The 20,943-nt window shown below is 40.8% G+C and overlaps 1 protein-coding gene across 2 annotated transcripts; it reads right to left on the bottom strand.

Annotated features, from left to right (window-relative positions):
* Positions 1-9,276: 9,276 nt before the first annotated feature.
* Positions 9,277-20,208, bottom strand: PDIK1L (PDLIM1 interacting kinase 1 like). Of its 2 annotated transcripts, none has more exons than XM_059916011.1 (3): positions 19,760-20,208; positions 16,985-17,286; positions 9,277-12,980 (listed from the first exon to the last, which is right to left on the bottom strand). In XM_059916011.1, exons 1-3 carry the CDS (start codon positions 20,013-20,015, stop codon positions 12,240-12,242), a joined length of 1,299 nt encoding a protein of 432 aa, XP_059771994.1. In that variant the 5' UTR covers positions 20,016-20,208; the 3' UTR covers positions 9,277-12,239. The 2 variants fall into 2 exon arrangements, with proteins under 2 accessions (XP_059771994.1, XP_059771993.1); XM_059916010.1 differs by lacking the exon at positions 19,760-20,208 and adding an exon at positions 19,265-19,534.
* Positions 20,209-20,943: the final 735 nt, after the last annotated feature.

Raw genomic sequence — 20,943 nt, 5'->3', positions numbered from 1 at the left:
TGTTGCAGAGCATGGGCTCTAGGCGCGCTGGCTTCAGTAGTTGTGGCACACAGGCTTAGTTGCTCCGTGGTATGTGGGATCTTCCCGGACCAGGGCTCGAACCCGTGTGCCTATATTGGCAGGCAGATTCTTAAGCACTGTGCCACCAGGGAAGTCCAATTACGAATTCTTAAAGGAGAATTTTATTTTCCCCTCTTCCCTGGGTCAGAGTTGATATAGGAAATTTTCATATCTCCTCCTTTCTGAGTGTGAGGGTTTACTTGACGTTGGCTCTTGCATTGTACTTATAATCCTTTGGGATATCCTATTAGAGTTCTATCTGGGAGGGGCCCTGGGATTTATCTCCTGTCTCCCATATATCCTTTGCAGACACGAAAGGAGGACATTACGGTCTCCAGGCCTTGACAGGCATCCTGTGAGGGTTAAGGACAATTTGGGCATTTACTTTCCCCTCTCCACAGTTCCTGGTTTCACTTCATTTGGGGGCTTTGCATATCCTTACTTTCACAGCAGCTCAGCAACATCGTAAAAAATAATTTTTAAAAAGCCTCTCTTTGCAATATTTTAATTTTTTTTATCAGGAGGGTTACTCAGGTACCCAATTCACTGTATGGTTGGGAAAAAATGTTAAAATGAAATGTTTCATTATAACTCACATTTATTTGTTTTATGACATTTTAGAGTTTTTTATACATTTAATGTTATGAGTTTCATATAGTATGACTTGTATATATTATGATTTATAATGATAATAAATCATTTAATTTGCACAGCTAACCTAGAGAGGTAGATATTATTATCCCTATTTTACAGATGAAGAAACATAGGCACTGAGTTTTACCCAAGGTTACACCAACTCTAGGGCTGAACAGGGACTTGGTATAACCATTGGTATTCACCCTCTAAAGGTTAAGAACTTTTGCTAAGAATCTTTGGAAGACATGGACCTCTTTAAGAATCCAATGAAAGCTCTAGACTCTCTCTGCAGAAATGTGTACATTGATACAAATACACTAAAATTTCAGGGGGGTCAAGATTCTCCAAGATCCATCCATGGATTCTACATTAAGAACCCCTGCATGTTACAGTGCAGTGAGGTGGAACAGAAAGGCATTAGTTTTTTAGCTCTGATCACAAGTTCATATTCTTCTGCCCGTCTTCAAAGACCCTTCATAATTTTATCTCATTATATTCATCCAACATTTTTTTCCTGACATACATTCCCAGCAGTGGTCCATCTCAGCATCTCCATGATTTCTACTCAATTCTGGGCTTCCTCTGTTTGTACAGTGCAAAGTAGTGATTTAGATCATGGGCTCTCAGGTCAAGATAGACTGGGTCTGAACTAACTGTATTCATCAGTTAGTTGATCGGCATCAGGTCCTGAACTAACTGTGGACCTTGGGCAGGTGATCTACCCTCTTTGTGTCTCTGTTTCTTTACCTGTAAAATGGTAAAGAATAGTACTTATGTTGCAGGGTTGCGGGGATCATATGAGTCAATGCATGTGAAGCACTTAAAGCAGTGCCTGGCACATTGTAACTGCTTGATACATTTTTAGGGGTTATTACTATTCTTTTTTATATAGTGTGTCACTATTAGTTTCCTACATCTCATCTGTAAACTGAGAGAGGATTTCTGTAAATAAAATAGTTTTTTAAAGTATCTAACAAAGTGCCCGGCACACAGTAGGGCTAATTTTCTCAAGAGGCAATTTTCCTTTTGCCATTTCAAGGGGGCAATAGAGCTTTCTGTCCTGGAGGCCTATAGCTTCGCTTTTTTTTTTTTTTTTTGAATATTTATTTATTTGGTTGAGCCAGGTCTTAGTTGTGGTAGGTGGGCTCCTTAGTTGTGGCATGCGAACTCTTAGTTGCGGCATGCATGTGGGATCTAGTTCCCTGGCCAGGGATTGAACCCGGCCCCCCTGCATTGGGAGCTCAGAGTCTTACCCACTGCGCCACCAGGGAAGTCCCCAGGTGCTTTGCTTTTCAAGTCTCAAGGGCAATGAAATGGCTCAAAGTGTTGAAAGACAGGGAGGTGAGCAACCTTAAAGAATAATTCTTCTCCACAGCCCACTGTAGCCCACACGTACAGACATTCCTTTGGGAAGGACTGGAAGTACCAAGTGTCCTCCTCCAGCCACTGGTATTGATATGATTAGAGCGGAGGGGCTGAGGGCCCACCAGATCTCTCATCAGCTTCAGGAATACTGTCTGCTAAAATGGAAAGGGCAGGGCCTAAGTCAAGCCTCTGGAGCAGGCTGGTTAGTTTGTGAGCCAGCTAGAAAAGGACCAGAGCCCCTGCAGATACAAGTAGTAGTATTCTGACACACAGACCTACATAAGAATGGCTGCCTCTTAGGAGACAACCAGGTGACTCCAGGCTGCATTTGGCTAGTCTCTGACTCAGTTTTCCAAACCCTTTGGTGTTCATTCTTTTCCTTTTAATATCCACCCCATTTACCCTGCACCCAGAGTTCTCTTTATGTGACTAGAATAGTGGTTCTTAGTCTTTTGGACCTCTTTAAGAATCTGCTAAAATTTATAGAACATCTCCATGGAAAAATGCATGTATACATAAGATTTTGCTTACAATTCTAGGGAGTCTGCTGACAATCCTGGAGTCCTCTGTTGGATTCCTGCTTAAGAAGCCCTCCCCTAGAGCAAAATACCTGATAATGATTTATCTCTTCTGTTTCTCAGAAACATAGTTAAGTTCTAACATGAGGTAGAAGGAACCTGAGGGTGAAGACAGGGGTGGGGTGCTGAAATGGGGCCTGTGTTGCTGGTTGGTAGAAGGTAAGTGAATCTGAAAGACTATGCTTTGACCTTATCTACCTATCCCAAAGTCTGACCAATGCTCTTTCAGTTGCAACATTTAATCCTATTTTCACATTAGGCTCACTAATATTTTAAAAATATTAGTGTGAGGGCTCTACCTACTGAAATTCTCACTTAATTAATATGAGATGGACCCTAGGCATCAGTTTTTTAAAAATTTAAACGACTTTATTGATGCAAAATAAAATACATTTAAGTATATACATTTAAGTATATAGTTTGGCAAATTCTGATATATATATGAAACCCATGAACATACCCATTATCCCCCAAAGTTTCCTCCTTATGCACCTCTGTGGTCCATGCTCCTACCACCTACCCCACTTCATCCCCAGGCAACCACTGAGCTGCTTTCTATTATATTTGTTCTAGATTTTACTAACGTGAAATGTAGCCATACAGTATGTACTTTTGGGGGAGGGGCCTGGCTGCTTTTACAATATCATTAAAGATGCATTTGTTCCTTTTTATTGCTGAATAGTTATAAGGGAGTTTGGGCATACTGCACAGACTGAGGGCATACTCCCCATAGGACTGACCTCACCAAAAGCAACTTCTGAGATTCCCAGGGTCACCCTCACTTCCCAGGTGCTAACTACAAATTCAGGAGTTCCCAGAACCACCCCTAGGTTCAATAATTTGCTGGAAGGACATGCAGAACTCAGAAAAGTGTTATACTTTGACTGCAGTTTTATTATAGCAAAAGGATACACATGAGAACCAGACCCACTAGAACTGTAAGCAAAGGCAGAGATACACAAGGGCATAGTCTGGGAAGGTTCCAAAAGCGAAGCTTCTATCATCCTCAACACGTTACTCTCCTGGTGTTAAAATGTGACAATACTCAGAGTACTGCCAACCAGAGAAGCTCATCTGAGCCTTTGGGCCCCAGAGTTTGAATGGGGCTCTGTCACACAGTGCCTGAATGGCTGACCTTTAGTCTCCAGCCCCTCCCAGAGGTTCAGTTCAATTCCTTCAGTCTCCAGTTCCTCTGGAGGTTGGAACTGATGTGATGTGTTCCAAAGCCTTCAGTGTAAATCACATTGTTAAATCTACCATGTTGCTATTTGTCTCATCTGTTCTTTGTTCCCTTTACCTCTTTTTCTGCCTTCTTTTGCAGTGAGTAGTTTTGATGATTCCATTTTACCTCCTTTATTGGCTTATTAGCTATATCTCTTTGGTTTTTTGTTTTGTTTTGCTTTTGGTAATTGTTTTAAGGTTTATAGTATATACCTTTAACTTATTACAGTCTATTTCAAATAATATTATACCACTTCACGTATAGTTTAAGAACATAATGACAGTATACTTCCTTTATCCCTCTCCTGGTCTCTGTGTCATTGTTGTCCTACATTTAATTCTAAATATATTATAAATCCCACAATACATTGTTATTATTTTTCCTCTTTTAAAGAGATTTTTAAAGAAAAGTGTTTTATATTTTCACACATATTTACCATTTCTGTTGCTCTTCATTCCTTTGTATAGGCCCAGATCCATCTGCTATCATTTCCTTCTCCCTGAAAGCCTTCTTTTATTTATTTTATTTTTTTATTTTTTAATATGTATTCATTTTTATTTGGTTGCACCGAGTCTTAGTTGCAGAAGGCAGGCTCCTTAGTTGCAGCTCGCCGGCTCCTTAGTTGCGGCACATGGGCTCCTTAGTTGCAGCTCACAGGCTTCTTAGTTGCAGCATGCGGGCTCCTTAGCTGTGGCATGTGGGCTCTAGTTCCCTGACCAGGGATTGAACCTGGGTCCCCTGCATTGGGAGCGCGGAGTCTTAACCACTGTGCCACCAGGGAAGTCCCTGAAAGCCTTCTTTTAATATTTCTTATAGTGTTGGTCTACCGGTAATGAGTTCTTCCAGCTTCTGTACTTTGGAAAAAAGTCTTTTTTTTAACCTTCATTTTTTGAAAGGTATTTTTTTTCTGGGTGTAAAATTCTAGATTTTTTTTTCTCTAAGTATTTAGAAGATGTCATCCCACTGTCTTCTGGTCTGCATTATTTCCAACAAATCTGTCATCAAATTGTTTTTGTCTTCTGTATGTAAGGTATGTTTTTCCTCTGGCTCCATTTAAGATTTTCTTTTACCATCGATTTTAAGTAATTGATATATCTTGGTATAGTTTTCTTGTTCTTGGGCGTATTGAGCTTCCTGGATCTCTGAGTTTCTAATTTTCATCAAATTTAGGAAAAAATTTTGACCATTATTACTTCAAATATTTTCTCCAACTCTCGTCTCTTCTTCTGGGACCCCAGTTATACATGGGCCACTTGATGTCTCACAGCTCACTAATGCTGTGCTCATTTTTTAAAAAAATTAATTAATTAATTAATTTATGGCTGTGTTGGGTCTTCGTTTCTGTGCGAGGGCTTTCTCTAGTTGCGGCAAGTGGGGGCCACTCCTCATCGCGGTGCGTGGGCCTCTCATTATTGCGGTCTCTCTTGTTGCGGAGCACAGGCTCCAGACGCGCAGGCTCAGTAATTGTGGCTCACGGGCCCAGTCGCTCCGCGGCATGTGGGATCTTCCCAGACCAGGGCTCGAACCCGTGTCCCCTGCATTGGCAGGCAGATTCTCAACCACTGCACCACCAGGGAAGCCCTGTGCTCATTTTTTTTTTCTTTCAGTCTTCTTTTCTCTCTGTTTCATTTTGTATAGCTTATATTGAATTGCCTTCAAGGTTGCTAATCTTCTATAGTGTCTAATTTCTGTGTATTTTTCACCTCAGTAATTATATTTTTCATTTCTCAAATTTCATTTTGGAATATATATATTCCATACCTTCTCTCCTTACCATGCTCATGCTTCCCTCTGCCTTCAAATATACATACGAAGTATATTTAACGTCTTTGTATACTACTTTATCTGTGTTATTTCTGAGGTCTGTTTCCACTGGTTGTTCTCTTCAACGTGGGTTGTATCTTCCTGCTTTCTTTGCATGCCTAATACTTTTAAATTGTACGGCAGACATTGTGAATTTTACATTATTGAGGACTGGAATTTTTTGTACTCCTTTAAGTAATTTTGAGCTTTGTCCTGGCACATGAAGTTTCTTAGGGAAAAAAATGTATTCTTTCAAGACTTACTTTTAAGCTTTGTTAGACAGATCCGAATACCCTTTAGCCTAGGACTAATTTGGCCTCACTCCTGATGGATGTACTTCTGTGATGTATTAGGAGATCTCTCCATTCTGGCTGGTGGGAACAGCAATTATCCTTGATCCTGTGTGAGCTGGGAGGGTTGTTCTGCCTGATCCTTTCAGACAGTCTTTCCTGCTCTCAGGTAGTTTCCTCACAAGCATATACTCATCAGTGCTCAGCCAATGTCTTGAAAAAGCTCTCCGCAAATGTCTGGAGTTCTCTCTTTGTTCAGCTCTCCCTCTCCCATGAATTCTAGTTGACCTGGCCTCCCTGAACTCTGAATGCTGTCTCCTCAACTCAGCGAGATTGCTGGACTTGGTTTAGATGCTCCTCCCCTGTATGGCAGCCTGAAGATTCTCTACAGGAAGCAAGCTGGGGCAATCACAGTGCTCCTCACTCGATTTCCTTCTCCCAGGGATCACTGTCCTGCACTGCCAGTTGTCCAATGGCTGACGTTTTAGCTGTATAAGGCAGGAAGAGAAATCTAGGCCCTGTCACTCCCTAATGGCCAGAAGCAGAAGTTACCAGTCTGGTTTTTTTTCAGTCTCCCTAGGTTAAAATTCTAATGTATGGCCGGAGTTGGGAACCACTGTAGTCTAATTCTATTCTTGTTATTGGAGTTTTAGCCACAATTGCCATGCTTTTCTCTGGCCCCCTTGCAGCCGTGCTTCTACTGTCACCTCTCAAATCATGCAGGTTAACTCACATTCTACTTGCCTTATACGCAAAGCTAGGAGAAATGGCATGACATTCTAGGATTTTGTACTTATGAGTACTCTCCAAATTTCTAGGCATGGTTCTCTATGTCTGAGAGACAGAAATCATGTTATTATCAAAGAGAGGAAAGAAAACTGGGCTAAGGAGATTGTTAAGAACTATACCTGTGAAGGGTATAAGGCAAAGAGTCAGGCAGGACAGGACATTATAGTCATGGAATATAAGATATTTTTCAAATATTGTAAAAATATAAGCTAAATTAAACAAAAAACAGACAAAACTTGCTCTCTATCAGGGGTGTAAATTAGCAGTAAAAGCAGCTCAGAGTCATTCCGAGTCCTCCAAAGAGAATGGGAAGCAATCATTTGTTGACTGTGCCGTGCCTTTCTACATGCAGCATCTCATTTCATCTTTGCAATTCTCTGAGTCAGGTATTATCTCTATTTTATACATGTGGGAAGCTATAGATTTGAGAGGTTAGGGAATTCATGCAAGTCACATAGCTAGTAACAGAAAGGTAGTGTCTGATTTCCAAGTCTGTGTCCTCTCCCTCTCTGTCTCTGACAACAGCTGGCACAATAGTTTCCAGCCCCAATGCATATTTGTTTAAATAACATTTTTACTTTAGTATAAATCACTAGAGAAAAGTGTAAAACTTGTAAGTCCAGCTTGATGAATTTTCACAAAGTAAACACACCCCATCTAACCAGCACTCAGGTCAAGAAACAAAGTGGTACAAGTACCCTAGAAGTCTCCTCACATATGGCCCACTTTCAGCCCAGGAGCTATAGCACAGAGGTACTCAGTCGAGCCTATAGCTCAGGGTCCCTTAACTTGGGGTCAATGTGGGCATCTATAAGTCTCCTGAAATTATAGGCAAACATTTTCCCGAGGAGAGGATGTAGAGCCTTCATCAGATTCTCCCCAAAGGGACAAGAATAAAAGCTACAACTGAAGACTGGTTCATGGGGAATCTACTCATTCATTCAACGTACCATCAAAATCAGAACACAGTAACAGCAATGGCTACCAGTTGAGAATTTAATGTGCCAGGCACTTTATGTGTATTATCTCTGACTCTGACAAAAACCCTGAAATGTAAATATTATCACCTCCATTTTACACATATGGGAACTGAGGCTCAGAATGAAGTGACTTGCCCAAGGCCACACATTAATTATGTAGGTATTTATGAAAGCTAGTATTCAATATGAGACCTGCTACCTGCCTGTGCTTCTGCAGCGAGACCACAATGCCTTCGGTAACATTATGTTGCCTAACCTCTGCTCAGAACAAGCCAAGCTTGAAATACCAGGGCTGAACTGGAAATGAAAGAGTGAAGTCCCAAGCTCAGGCAATTTTTTTTTAAAAAAACAATTCCCTTCTAACCAATAACAACTGCAAAAGGGAAAGCGCTGCCTTTAAAAGAGGCACTTGCCCTCAAGAGGTGTGGCTTCCAAGAGGTGTGGCTGGTAGGTTTCTCAAGTGGGAGTTATTATCTAATCAGAACCAACTGTCTATCATTACACTGCACTTTGAGAGGACATCTATGATTGGTCGACCAAGAGAGCAACATTTGAATTTAAAGAAAAGACCAGAACAACCTAGGATCATTACTTCAGTGAGAAAGATAAAGCTCTGTCAGAGTAAACTCCAACTGGAGTCAGAGATTAGGCACTAAAACCCTGTGTTAAGGTAAAACCTTTACCTCATTAACTGGTGTTTTGCTATTAATTTCTTCATCAAGAAATCAGCCCCTATTTTAAGTAAAACTCACTGAAAAGATATGTAAAAACTATGTGAAAACGCTTTGTAAACTGCAAAGGAAAAGGCTAGTAAATACAAGTACTTATAGCTTCAAGATTCAAAAACAAAACAAAACAAAACCCTTTAAATATAAAGCAAAATTTACCTGTCTGCAAAGGCTGTACCAGGAGGTGGCAGAGTCAGAAGCAGCCACAATTCTGACACCTACTTTCCTACTCATCATTAGATCACATGTAGAGTTAAAGTTTTCTGTCTCTCATTTTCCCTCTGCTATTCCATTGGACCACTAAGTACACTGCATCCTCAGTACTTTGTTTATTCTGGAGAAGACATACATAATAAAACCTATAAAAGAAGAGAAAAAATTGGCTCAGATGACTTTTTTCTAGAAAAGAAACCATGGTCTCAAGTTAAAGACTGAAAAATTGCATCCTCTTAGTACTTTTACTACACTTCATTCCGAGTCTGGGATGCATCCTCAGCTTAATGAGATAGAAAGAAAAATGAAAGAAAATCATTTATTTCAGGCAATACAAGTTCTTCTAATACAGCAAGCATTAAAATTTTAGAGAACTTGAAATGCTGAAACTCCTATAATTCAATCATCTTTTCCTCCGCAATAGCTTCTATTATAGATAGTTTTCGTTTAATAGATAAGGCTGAAAAAGACATTGTTTCAAATTTTATATGCTCTATTTTATGTCTATGAAGTAAAGCATTACAGAACTACTCACAGAGCCACCAAAGCAGCAATGTAGCATTTCCAGGTTTTTTTTGTTGAAATTCACTTTATTAAAAAAAAAAAAGTCATGAACAATAAATTACAATCATTTCCCCCTTTTATAAATTCTTCATAAAATATATTTGACAATTTTAAAAGAAAATTTCAAAAGTTACTTTCATTTTTGAAGTGCTGATGACTTATTTTTTGACCATTTTGTCATGCTGGTGAATTATCTGTAGCTGCTACAATAGTTTGATTGATAAACATTTTACAGTTAAAAACAACAACAACAAAGAGGAGAAAACAGACCAGCAGAAAGAACTATTCAGTGTGCTATTTATCTGACACTTAACATTTACTTCATCATAATGACAAAGTATCCCTTAGCACCAAAAAACTACAGAAACCCCATCTTTCTAAGTGACAACTAGTGCAAAATAACATTCTAGGAACTAACTGTACAACCCCATTCTTTTAACTGGCCACAGCTGCCTATAAGCTTATTTGAAATATTTGGTCTTTTTTCAATTAAGACAAATTTCATAAAACACTATAAACCATGGCAAGAGACTCTATGAAGAATAATTGTTTATTGAGTACCTATTATGCGCAAGGCACTGTGCACAAATTCTTGCTTTCATTTTTCCCCTAGCAATATCCAGGAATTTCCCAGCTTCACTAATCATCTTTTATTTCTTACTCCTGGCTGGAAAAGGCTCATGGCTATATACCATTTTTTAATTGTTACGTTATCAACTGATCTTTAGTGCTGAGCACACAGTAGGTACTTAATAAATACCTCCTGACTGAAAGAACAAATAAAGACAAAGAATTTACTATAATTTTTCTTGGTATCACGGGTTATTTTAGAATACAAGGACTTGAGAAAATTTCAGAAGAAACTTCCTGATCGCCTTACATCCTTACTGAAAGAAATAATTCCACTTCATAGGTAACATAGAATATTTTTCAAAATAAATTATAATTGTTAACTATTTTAAATGAGACGGATCCAAAACCATGACATGTAGATATCTGAAGAGCAAATGAAGCATTGGCATACCATCACCTAAGTCATCATGAATCTCTTGCTGAAGTGCCATGTTATTGATTAGACATTATAATGTATTTTTACTTCCAGTAACTCAATCCCCTTGGCCAGATCTGTGTTACACTAATTTGGCTATCCAGAGGGTTAATTATCATGAAGTTCCAGTGTATTTCCACCTCTAATTTCCAAAAGAATTCTTATATTTATTAGCTTGAGAGTAATGTTAAAAGTATATGACTTTTATCACTTAAAAGGTTTTATTTTTAATAAAACCTTTCAGTTTAAAATTCAAACTTCATACCAAGTAATGCATAGTTCAGAAATTTTATGTACTCCAATTTTTTGTGCTTTTTCACCTTTTATAGTCCCCCGAACACATTTTAAATAAGGAAAAAATTACGATAGGAATATTCCAAAAGTTGTGGAAGTTCAAAAAACTGAGGAGACTGAATTATCAATGATTTCAATATTCTAATACCTTTTTAAATTTTTTTTTAAACTTTTGACCAAAGATTCTAGTGCTTTATAAAGATTAATCTATATACAATGGTCTTAAAGTATTAACAACCTTAAAGGTTGTTAATGTTCTGTTTTAGGAAAACTTTCTTCCCTTACATTTGAACTATCTGCATTTACAGGAAAAAAAATTGGAGACAACCATATGGGGTTAAAATCAAACTGACTTCAAGAAGAATAATGGTTGGTTCTTGACACAGACCATACCAAGTGACTGTATAAAACTGATAACCTCTCTATTTCAAAGATATAACTTATGCCACAGTATTTTACCCATTTGCCGAACTGTGTAAGTATCATTTCCCACTTTAGAAAAAGGTGATCAACATTGAATACAACCATATCACTACCATTACTGTGTCAAATTAGACAAGAGAAAACAGCATTAGTGCCAAAATGAAAGAAATTCCAGTGATTAAATGAGAGACCATATTAGGGCAGGCAACGTGAGGGTAGAGCTCATTTGGTTTCTTCGACTTGATGCTGAGGCTTAGACAAAGTCTTGAAATAAAAAATTAATATATCAATTACTATAGTTCATATACAGCAAAGTTTTCAGATACAGAAGAATCCTGTGTTCAGATCTGTATCAGATTGCAGATGCTCAAGTGCAGACATGTCCCAATGCAGTGGTTTAATTAGTTAATTGAATGCGTGGTTATCTAAAGAAGGTATGACTGAATCATCAATGTCCTTGCCAACCTGTACCACATGATCGCATGGCTAATTCAACTCCTGCAGCTTTAGGGCGCTGGAGAGCTCAAACATACTTCAGCAGCTTTGGATCACTTAATTTCACTTACGTTTAATCAGATAATTTTAGACTCTCTAAAATGATGCCTTAAAAAAAAAAAAGCTGTATAATATTATAAAAATAAAAAACTTAGTATGATTTCATTAGAGGGAGGGACAGGGTAGGAGATGAGGGAAGGTTCTTTTATTTTTCATCACTGATTTCACCAGCAAATCTCAAAAACCCAAACCTACATCAAATAATTTAAACAGAAGTGGCATTTTTTTCATATGGAATGCAAAATGCACACATTCACATACTTACATATACATAAATATATACATTTATGTTTCCTTTACAAAGCTTCAAAGGTTGCATTACCAGCATGCAAACCTCTTCTTCCATGGAAATTCCTAATACTGACAAGGAATGTCTAAAATACTTAGAGACATATTTCCAGAAAACTGGACTTTCTTCTTTTCTTGGCTCTTAGAAAATTTTCCTGCCAAACTTCTACCAATGATCATTTAAAAAAATTTACACTCACATTGGTAATACATACTTAAAACATATTAACAAAATGGCCAGCTTGGACTTAAGAAAAATGAGGAAAAAAAAATCCCACAATAAAATCTAAACCCTTACAAGGTGGAGTTTAGCTTTTTATATTCTTTTTCAGCCACATTATGTTGCATAACTGTTAAAACAGAAGCAGCATATTATCCAAGATATTTGCAAATAATATATGTGTCACGTTTCCCAGCTGCTATCTTTAAATGCAATTTGTACTAATCTGAGTTCTAGTTCAAAAGCATCTGGACGATCCTGAGGGTTTGCAGCCAGCATTTCCTTAATCAGTTGTTTCATTCGCCCATTCATAGACTTTTTCTTCACAGGAATGAGAAGTTCCATTTTGGGATTTTCCAGAAGTGCCTCCCCAACAGGCACAATCTCAGTTCCTTGTTTTACATAACTCCCCAAGAGTTCCTTCTTTGTCTCTGTGTCTATGAATGTGATCCTTTCCAGCATTGCCCAGATGATAATCCCCAGAGCAAAGATGTCAGCTTTTGCTGTGTAATGTCCCTCCCACACTTCAGGAGCCATGTAGAAATCTGTTCCACACGCTGTGGAAAGGAAACACTTGTTTACACTGACAGGTTCTTCTGGATTCTGCCCAAATGCTGAACAAACTTTACTTAGACCAAAATCAGCCACTTTCAGTGTGGGTTCCAAGTCACTGGTATCCAACCGGCTTTGAGAAATCAGGATGTTATCAGGCTTTAGATCTCGATGGATGATCTGGTTTTTATGCAAGAAAGCCAGGGCACTGCTCAGCTGAAGCATGAAGCTGGTGTTAGTTTTACGATTGGGTTTCCTGGACAACAGATACTCATTCATATCTCCTCCATCACAAAAATCCATCACAAACCACAAGTAATAGGCGCTTCTGGGATCAAAGGCAATTTCTCCCTTTAGTGAAGTCTCTACAAGCTATAAGAAATAAAAAAACAGATTACAATCATCTGCACAGTTTATACAATTCAGCTATAGAGAAAGAGTTACTGATTAAGTTAGTCTCCAATGTTAAGTGGAAATTCCATGAATATTTTATTTGGTCAGTGCTTTCATATGTGCATTTTATTTTAAACTTTAGTACTTCAAACTGTCACTTTGTCCCTAACAAATACACACCAAATCTCCAAGTCAAGAGGTAAAAACTTATTTAAAAATAGCTTTATTCTGAAAAGTATCCAACTGGCTATACATTTTCTACATGTGTCAATGGAGGTGAACTCTAACCGTCTAGTTAATAGCTTCCTGAAAAGATCAAAGTTTCAGCAGGTAGATTTGCCAGCTGGGGAATAAACATCAAATTAGGAAATTCTATTCCATGAAACTGCCTGAAATCTACTTATTGCGTATTGCACTTACACTATCAACATAATCTGTGAAACTGAGAGAAAATTATGAAGGAACAACCAGTTGTTACAGAAATAAAGTGCTCCTGTAGTCACTGATAAAACTAAAGACATCATTACTTCATAAACTTCTACAAGCAGAATGCAAATATGTTGGCTATCTCTATCAATAGATGGCTTCTAAAAACCAATTTATAAAAATCATACATGCATTTTGATATAAAAATTCAAATCTGAGTTTGTATATTTGTTTGATACAAGGTGAAAATCTAGAATAAACCACTGTTTTTCTTATATCATTATCTAATTATAACTCTCCTACTACCTGAAATTCAAGATTAATTACTTCACTGAACATGAACTATCATTCTAAAATACAGTGCTTTGAAAGCATTTGTCCTATGGTATCCTTTTCAGGCCCATGGGTTGAATAGAAACTCAGTAGGGAAGGTGAGGAGTTGCTGAAGATTGAGTGAACCGCTAATTTTATGTTTAAATCTACTAGTATTTCCTTTTGTCTTTTTGGTGGGCAGAGGCAAAGAACGCCTCTCCATGCCATCTCCCCCAATGGCAAACAGCCATAATTGCAATGGTCTGCAGATGTCTTCTTTGCATACATTTTCCTTGTTCCATGTGTTTGCCACTGAGACAGAAAATGAAAGAACAGAAAGGTCCAGATCATACAATTATTTACCAGGTGCACTGTTACTAAATATGCTGAGATTAAAGATGAGCACCATCACTCTTCCTTCATTTCTTCTCTTCTTCTGTCTTCATTCTCAAAAGCAAACTTCCTAAATAGCTTTGAGCAATGCAGACTTCCAGAATTCAAATAATGGTTTAGAGTAAAGCCAGATAGTAGATATTTTAGGCTTGACAAACCACATAAGGTCTCTGTTCCATATTCTTCTTCCTTTTCTTTCTTTCTTCTTCTTTTTTTTAAAACAACTCTTAAAAAATGTAAAAACTATTTTTAGTAGCCAGGCCATACAAAAACAGGCTGAGGGCCCCTGGTTGAGAGCTACAGAAATACAGATCCCAGTCTGCTTACTGTCACATGTAGAGGATGTTAGCCATTGGTTCCCTTGCCTGAAGTCCTTTAACAGCTTCCCTGTTCTCTTAGGATATAGTCTAAGCTCTTTAACATGGGCTATGGGATCCTGTGTGCTCTGACCCTGGCTGATCTTTCTAGCCTCATCTAAAACAACTCTCCCTGTATACTGCAGTCTTAGTATTTTCTTTCAATTTTTAGAACGCTTCATGCTTTTTGCTTCTAGACATTTGTATGTACAGTTATTTCTGCCTGGGAAGTTTTCTCAGTCACTCACCTGGCTAACTCCTATTCACCCTGCAAGTTTCAGTTGAAACAGTTCTTAATTCCTGAACCCCAGGATTATGTCAGGTTCCCTACTCTATGTGCCTATATCATCTTGTACTTTTCATTCATGACACTCATCACAAGTATACATATTGGCCACTAAGTTCCTATGCATAAGATGTATCCTCTGTTATTTGTTTTACATTTCTTCTAGGTGAGGTTTTCAGCTATCAGGAACTGACTGAATGATTCCAAATGAGAACAAGGAAGATATCTAGAAAAACATGGAGAAAAAAAAATTTATGTACAGAATGGTAAGACCATGTATAGAGACTCTGTGGTCCCACTATAGATTTGTTTGTCTTTACTACATGTAAATATTGGTTGTCTTTACTAGTGTAAATTTAGAGTAGGCACTTGCTAATGCGTTGATGAATGTCTGGTTAATGAAATAAATCCATAGAAAAGACAATTTTAATAGAGCTGCTTATTACTGAATACCTCCTATGTGCCAAGTATTGTATCTACATCACCTCTAATTTTGACAACTCCCATGGAAGGTAGACATTATTATTCCTTACATATGAAGATACAGTTGCTGGGAAAAGGTGGGTTACATATCCAAGGTCATACAGCTATCAAAAAGTGCCACAAGTCAAACACAGGTCTATTAGGCTTTAAAAAGATGAAATAAATTACTAAACAAGAAGGTACTTTAGACTAAAAAAAAAAAAATCACTGAATCAAGTCTGGAAGTACTTTACATCTTAAAGCCTTGAAAGATTAGCTGGTTAATGCCTAGTTACTATAACAGTTGCTTGATCTGGACTCAAGGATACCATCAGTACTTGCAAAAACATCATATGTTTAAATGTCTTTGCACTTGTAGTCTGATTACGCACTTTAGTCTCCAAAATTCAATGCTAAGTCCAGTAAGGTTCTATCCACTTTTAGGAGGGAATGTGGTAAGAATGTTTCTGATATTTTCTATCATTGCAACATACATAATAAGCACTTTTAGAAAAAAATACAATAAAACAAACAGAGGCTAAACAGTTGTGTTTTATATCCCTTATCTTAAGAGAGAAAACTTCAGGGCATAGCATGCTAAACTTGCAGTATAAATTAGGTTAAGACTGATATTTGTTTACCATACAATGAAACTTGCAAGTTTCTAATTACACAGAATAATGCGTTTGTTTTCTTTGTTGCTCCTAGTCCAAAAGCTTTTGTTGTTTTAAAACAGACTTTTGTACCCTGATGGTAAATTCTGAATTTAGACACACTCATGGCAAGTTGTTTCCTATTCCAGGAATAACTGGACTTAAGAAATTTTGCTCTGGCCTTTAACTAGCTATGTCTTAAGTATCTTTTCTCTTCATCAAGTGTAGAGCTACTAGAGATTTTGACCTATGGCAGAAGGCAATCTTAAAAAAAAAAAAAAAAAAAAAAAAGATTTTGTTTTCCTATATTAATGCTTTCCCCAGGTCTACAGAAGAGTAATTTGGAGGCAAAACAGTAATCTAGAGGTTAAAAGAGCACAAGTTTTAGCTGCTGGATACTCCTACGTTTAGCTCCCAATTCCGCCACTTACTATGTGATTGTGGATAAATTCATTATCTATTCTAAGCCTCAGTTTCTTCATTTGTAATGATGGTAATAATAGTACTTTCCTCATAGGATTGCTCTGAGCACAGAGCATGGAATGAGTAGGAACCCAAATGTTAGCTAACAGCACTGTTAATAACATTCAGGCGCTATGCCATATACTCCATGAAAATTCAATGGAATTGCATGGTTAAGACATTAAATAACCTTCTAAAACAGCAGAGGCTTATGTTCAAGCCAGTGATATATAAAGAAATGCCCAATTACCTATGGGTACTACTACTGGTTGTACAGTTTTTCCTTCTCTTCTGTATTCAGTTCCAAAAAAAAACTGATTTCAAATAAGTGAACTAATTAGACTCTAGTCTCGATCACTTTTCTAGTTCCTATGTTGCCCCATTCCTATGCAGATTGGCAAGTATCATGGCATAACAGGTGGCATATGTTATTTTTAGGTATTTGCATCACAGGTTTAAATAAAACCTTGTTTTAAAGCAAACGTCTACTCAGTTCTTGGCAGACCCCTATCTACTCCTAACTATATAAACACCTGCATTTAAAAGTAGAAGTTTGTCTGACTCTTTCATTCCTCTTATTGCTGACCAATGCTACTTTCAAATCATTTCTATTTCCCATTCAACCACACATACCTGTAAATAAAGGGAAGAATTAGAGCCGTGGGACATCTTTTGCACCATCCCATCCTTCTGTAGGATACATTCCTCCAAGTGAATCACATTTGGATGTTGGCTCTTGATACTGCTTAGTGCCCAGAACTCACGCAGGGCTAGTTCAACATTTTCAGGTGCATGGCATCGAATTTTCTTCACTGCCACCCGTGCAGAGGTCTTTCTGATGACTGCTTCATATACAACACCGTAACTACCTCGGCCTACCTCCCGTATTAGATCGTACTTTGGCTGGCTACTCACCATCTTCAAGGTCAAGGTTTCTGGAAAAATCAACAAAGTGCTCTGTTGAAATTAAGTCTGCCTACTGGCTTGCATTTCTTCTTATGCACGATTTAGTTATCATCTGTCTCACTGTTTGCAGTGCTTGAACGATATTTGCTATACATTAGGCAAATCTAAATATCTTAATAATAGTAAACCAGGTAACACTAATGTAGTACTTACCATGTATCAGGAACTGTTCCAAGCAGTTTATAATATTAAGTTCATTTAATCTTCACAACAGCATTATGAGGTAGATACTATTATGATCATTTTATAGATGAGGAAACTGAAGCACAGAGTTTAAGCAACATGCCCAAGGTCAAACAGCTAGTAACTGGTGGACCTGAGATTTGAAACCAGGCCATCTGGCTCTGACAGCCTTCGTTTTAACCACTACACTATACTGCCTCTTATATGTACTGCTTCAAAACATCACTGCTAAAAATAAACCAAAAAATTCAGTATTTATTTACTGATTGTGAAAAAACAAACAAAACTCCAGCTTCTCCTGAAAACTGACACACACACATAAAAGGTCATAAAAATGGCAAAACCAAAAACCAACCCTCACAGTTAGAAATACAAAAACCTGGCTTATGCTTAGGGACTGAAAGTGAACAAGATCACATATAGAAGTGAAAATGTGCAGTTGTTTTTATTATTTAAAAGTAAATGGTCAAATTGTATATGTTCTTATTTTAATTTTGTTTGTTATTTCCTTATTTCTTGCAAAATAAATGAAAATACAGTTTGTGGAGAAAAATGTTTCATTAAAGATTAAGTTACTTAGAATACGGTTAAATTTTGTTGTTGTTTTAGCAATAGTTATTTAGATCTAGGTCATTTTTGCCAATGAAAACTGTCCTGCATATTAAGGGGTTCTCTGAGGGAGTTCTTTGGAATTCAATTTGATAAATCATTTAAAGGCAGGAGCAAAGGCCCTACACGGAAACGCTCACGTGTTGAATTAAGAAAGTCTAAAGTGTGCCTCCCCATTCCGAAGAATGTCAAGATTCTGAAGAGCTTCAGGAACAAATTCTCATTTGTACAACGCCAGCATGGGCAAGAAAAGTAACCTGAGATTGAACAATTTTTATATTGTACAGTTTAGGGGAACAAAAAGCTACCGACCCTAGAGCCTGTGAAATTGGGACCGGCTACTTTAAGTCCATAGGATAGATTTAATAAAGAAAATGAAAGCTTCTGAGATTGCTTCTTAGTCCCACTTCCTCTTAACTGGACACCCACTCTTCAAATTCCTGCAGTATTTCCTAGGGTCTGATTTCCTGCCACAGAATCCTCTGCCCCAGCTACACAGTGGACATTCCTGTTCTCCGTGGATCGCCAACTCCTATCCATCTCAAAGTGGCTCGTGCCTTTGAAGCTGTCCCATATCCCAAACGAGAGAGCCCCTGAATAAGGGGGAGGGAGGGTGTTTATGCAATCCTTGAGATCCTGGGTCAAAACACAGCACGGTGATGCATCCCGCGCGAACCTCGGGGACTTGGGACGGCATCCCCCGGGCCCCCGCGCCTGCCGGGCGCACCCAGCGCTCGGTCTCGGGCCGGCCAGGCCGTACACCTGCTGGCGCCCGGGAAGGGCCAGTCCTAGGCAGAGGTGTTGCCCGACGCGGCGGCTCAGGGCCCCGCTCATTGGCCAAGAATCAGGCCCTCCCCCTCCCCGGCTACTTCCAGATGAAACCCGGAGGGGATCCTGCCGGGGCCCTTCACCCCGAGGAGCCAGTCCTGCAGCTGCCCGACTCCTCGGGATCAGCGACTGAGGCCTGGGGCCTGGGGAGGCGGCCACGGGCAGAAGAAGAGGCCGCTGCTGGGGCCGGAGGCCTGAGGCGCGCGGGGCCTTCCCCGGGATGCCTCCGCTGACAGCTCTGTGACAGGCCTCCTGGGGCGGGAGGCACGTGCAGGGCCCTCGGCTCTGCAGCAAAGCCTCTCTGCCACGCCGAGGGGCCAGATTTACCTCAGGTTAGCCGCCGCCGCTTCTCCCTCTCACGGGCTCTGCAGGCCGCCATTATCAGGCAACTCGCGCCTCCGCTGCCGCGGCCTCCAGTCAGAGGCCAGCGCGCGCCCCCGTGGTGCGCGCGGACACACCCCCTTACGCCGCGAGACCCCGCCCCCCTCCGGCTCTCCGTAGCGTGAGCGGGACACCAAGCGCCGGTCCTACTGGGCGCGTGCCCGGCGCTCCGCTGGCCTGCTCCCGGCTCCCGTGGCTTTCCCGAGCCGGGAGTCGCGGAAGGGGTGCGCGCTCCGGAACGCACCACTCGTGCCCCTCCCCGCAGGGGTGGCTGGGATCGGGGAAGCCCACTCCACGCCCAGGGCTTGGTCGCCTTCCAGCCGCAGCGGGCGTCCACGGCCCGCGGCCCCGGAGTGGTCCCCCGCAGCAGGTCCGGGCCGGGGGCGGTGCGCGCGCCTGGTGCGCCTCCCCTCCCCCGCTCCGCCCCCATTTCCGACCTACCGAGCTGCGAGCAGGTGTGCGGGGTCGCTGGGGTGGAACGCCTGGTGCATCTTCCTCCGCGCGGGCCTGGGATGCCTGCGGTAAGCGGCCCTCTTCCGCGGACCCGCGTGGAGGCGCAGCCCGAGCTGGGAGGCCTGGCGCCCGCCCCGCCTGGAGGGAGGCTGCACCTTTTGTCAGAGTCACTGAGCCATGTTTGCAGGCGGTGCAGTTGCCGAGGCGGCAGCGGCGGCGGCGGCGCGGGGCTGGGTGCGATCATCTAGGAAGACGCCGTCCCCTGCCCCGCTGGCGTGGTGGTATCTCCCTTAAAGAAGCCGGCGCCTCGTTGTTCCGGGGCTCGGCAGCCGCGAGTCGGAGGCGCCCTGCCCCCGGCGGGGAGGAAGGGGCCGCGGCGCCGGAGCTTGGCTCCTGCAGCGCGCGCACGCTCTGCCTGGCGGCGACACCCTCGAGCTCCTCGTAGAGAGTTGGGATGCCCCCCGCTTGTGCAGCTAGCGACGGAGGTCCGGGCCGGCTGGGGCCGGGATTGACAGCGAGGACAGCCGTTTTCGGGGCCCGATGGTCAGCCTGAGGCGCTGGGGCACCTCACAGCCGTCAGCCAGATCCAGGCCCGCGTTCGCCTGACAGCAGCCCGGGACTGTCAGTTGCTCAGAGACCCGGACCAATCGGTCATTCAGTTAGTTTCACAGATCAGTAAGCAACCGCCAGAAACGTCCATTCCTTCTTCGCCGATTTAATCTGCACCTACTATTTGTCAATAAAGGGATTGTTCCTCTTTCCAGTGCTGTATAAGGCACAATGTGCAAAGAATCTCTTGTTACTGCTCTCAAGGATCAACCAATTACCCGTTCTATTTTCTGTTCTCCATTTATGGACCTTCTCCCGAGAGTCTGGGACTGGGTTAAGTCTTTAAATGATCTCTCCTAATCCTAACCAAACCCTACGAGGGCAGGGTTTATTACTAACCCTGTTTTTACAGGTAAGGAAGCAGACCTCTGCCTTATTTGACGGAAAGGTGTCTGTTTTGGGGTGGGGGGCACCTGCCTTGAATACCCACTCCCCTGGTGTAAACCCTCCTACCCCCCCCCCCAAAAAAAAAACAAAACCCTGCTCGGTAATCTGTTCAGACTTGTCCTGAGTGCAGTGTACCAGTCTTCAGCTGTCAGCTGGGAATACTGATGTATTCTAAG

This window comes from Balaenoptera ricei, chromosome 1 (assembly GCF_028023285.1).
Source record: "Balaenoptera ricei isolate mBalRic1 chromosome 1, mBalRic1.hap2, whole genome shotgun sequence".
In the NCBI taxonomy this organism is placed as follows: domain Eukaryota; kingdom Metazoa; phylum Chordata; class Mammalia; order Artiodactyla; family Balaenopteridae; genus Balaenoptera; species Balaenoptera ricei.
This window is presented reverse-complemented; position numbering and strand designations above follow the sequence as displayed.

Coding starts and splice junctions, on each gene's coding strand:
- PDIK1L (XM_059916011.1), bottom strand. CDS start 20,015: ATGATCGCACCCAGCCCCGCGCCGCCGCCGCCGCTGCCGCCTCGGCAA. Junction 17,287..19,759: donor GCACACCTGCTCGCAGCTCG/GTAGGTCGGAAA, acceptor TGATTTTTCCAG/AAACCTTGACCTTGAAGATG. Junction 12,981..16,984: donor ATTCTTCCCTTTATTTACAG/GTATGTGTGGTT, acceptor TATTTCTTATAG/CTTGTAGAGACTTCACTAAA.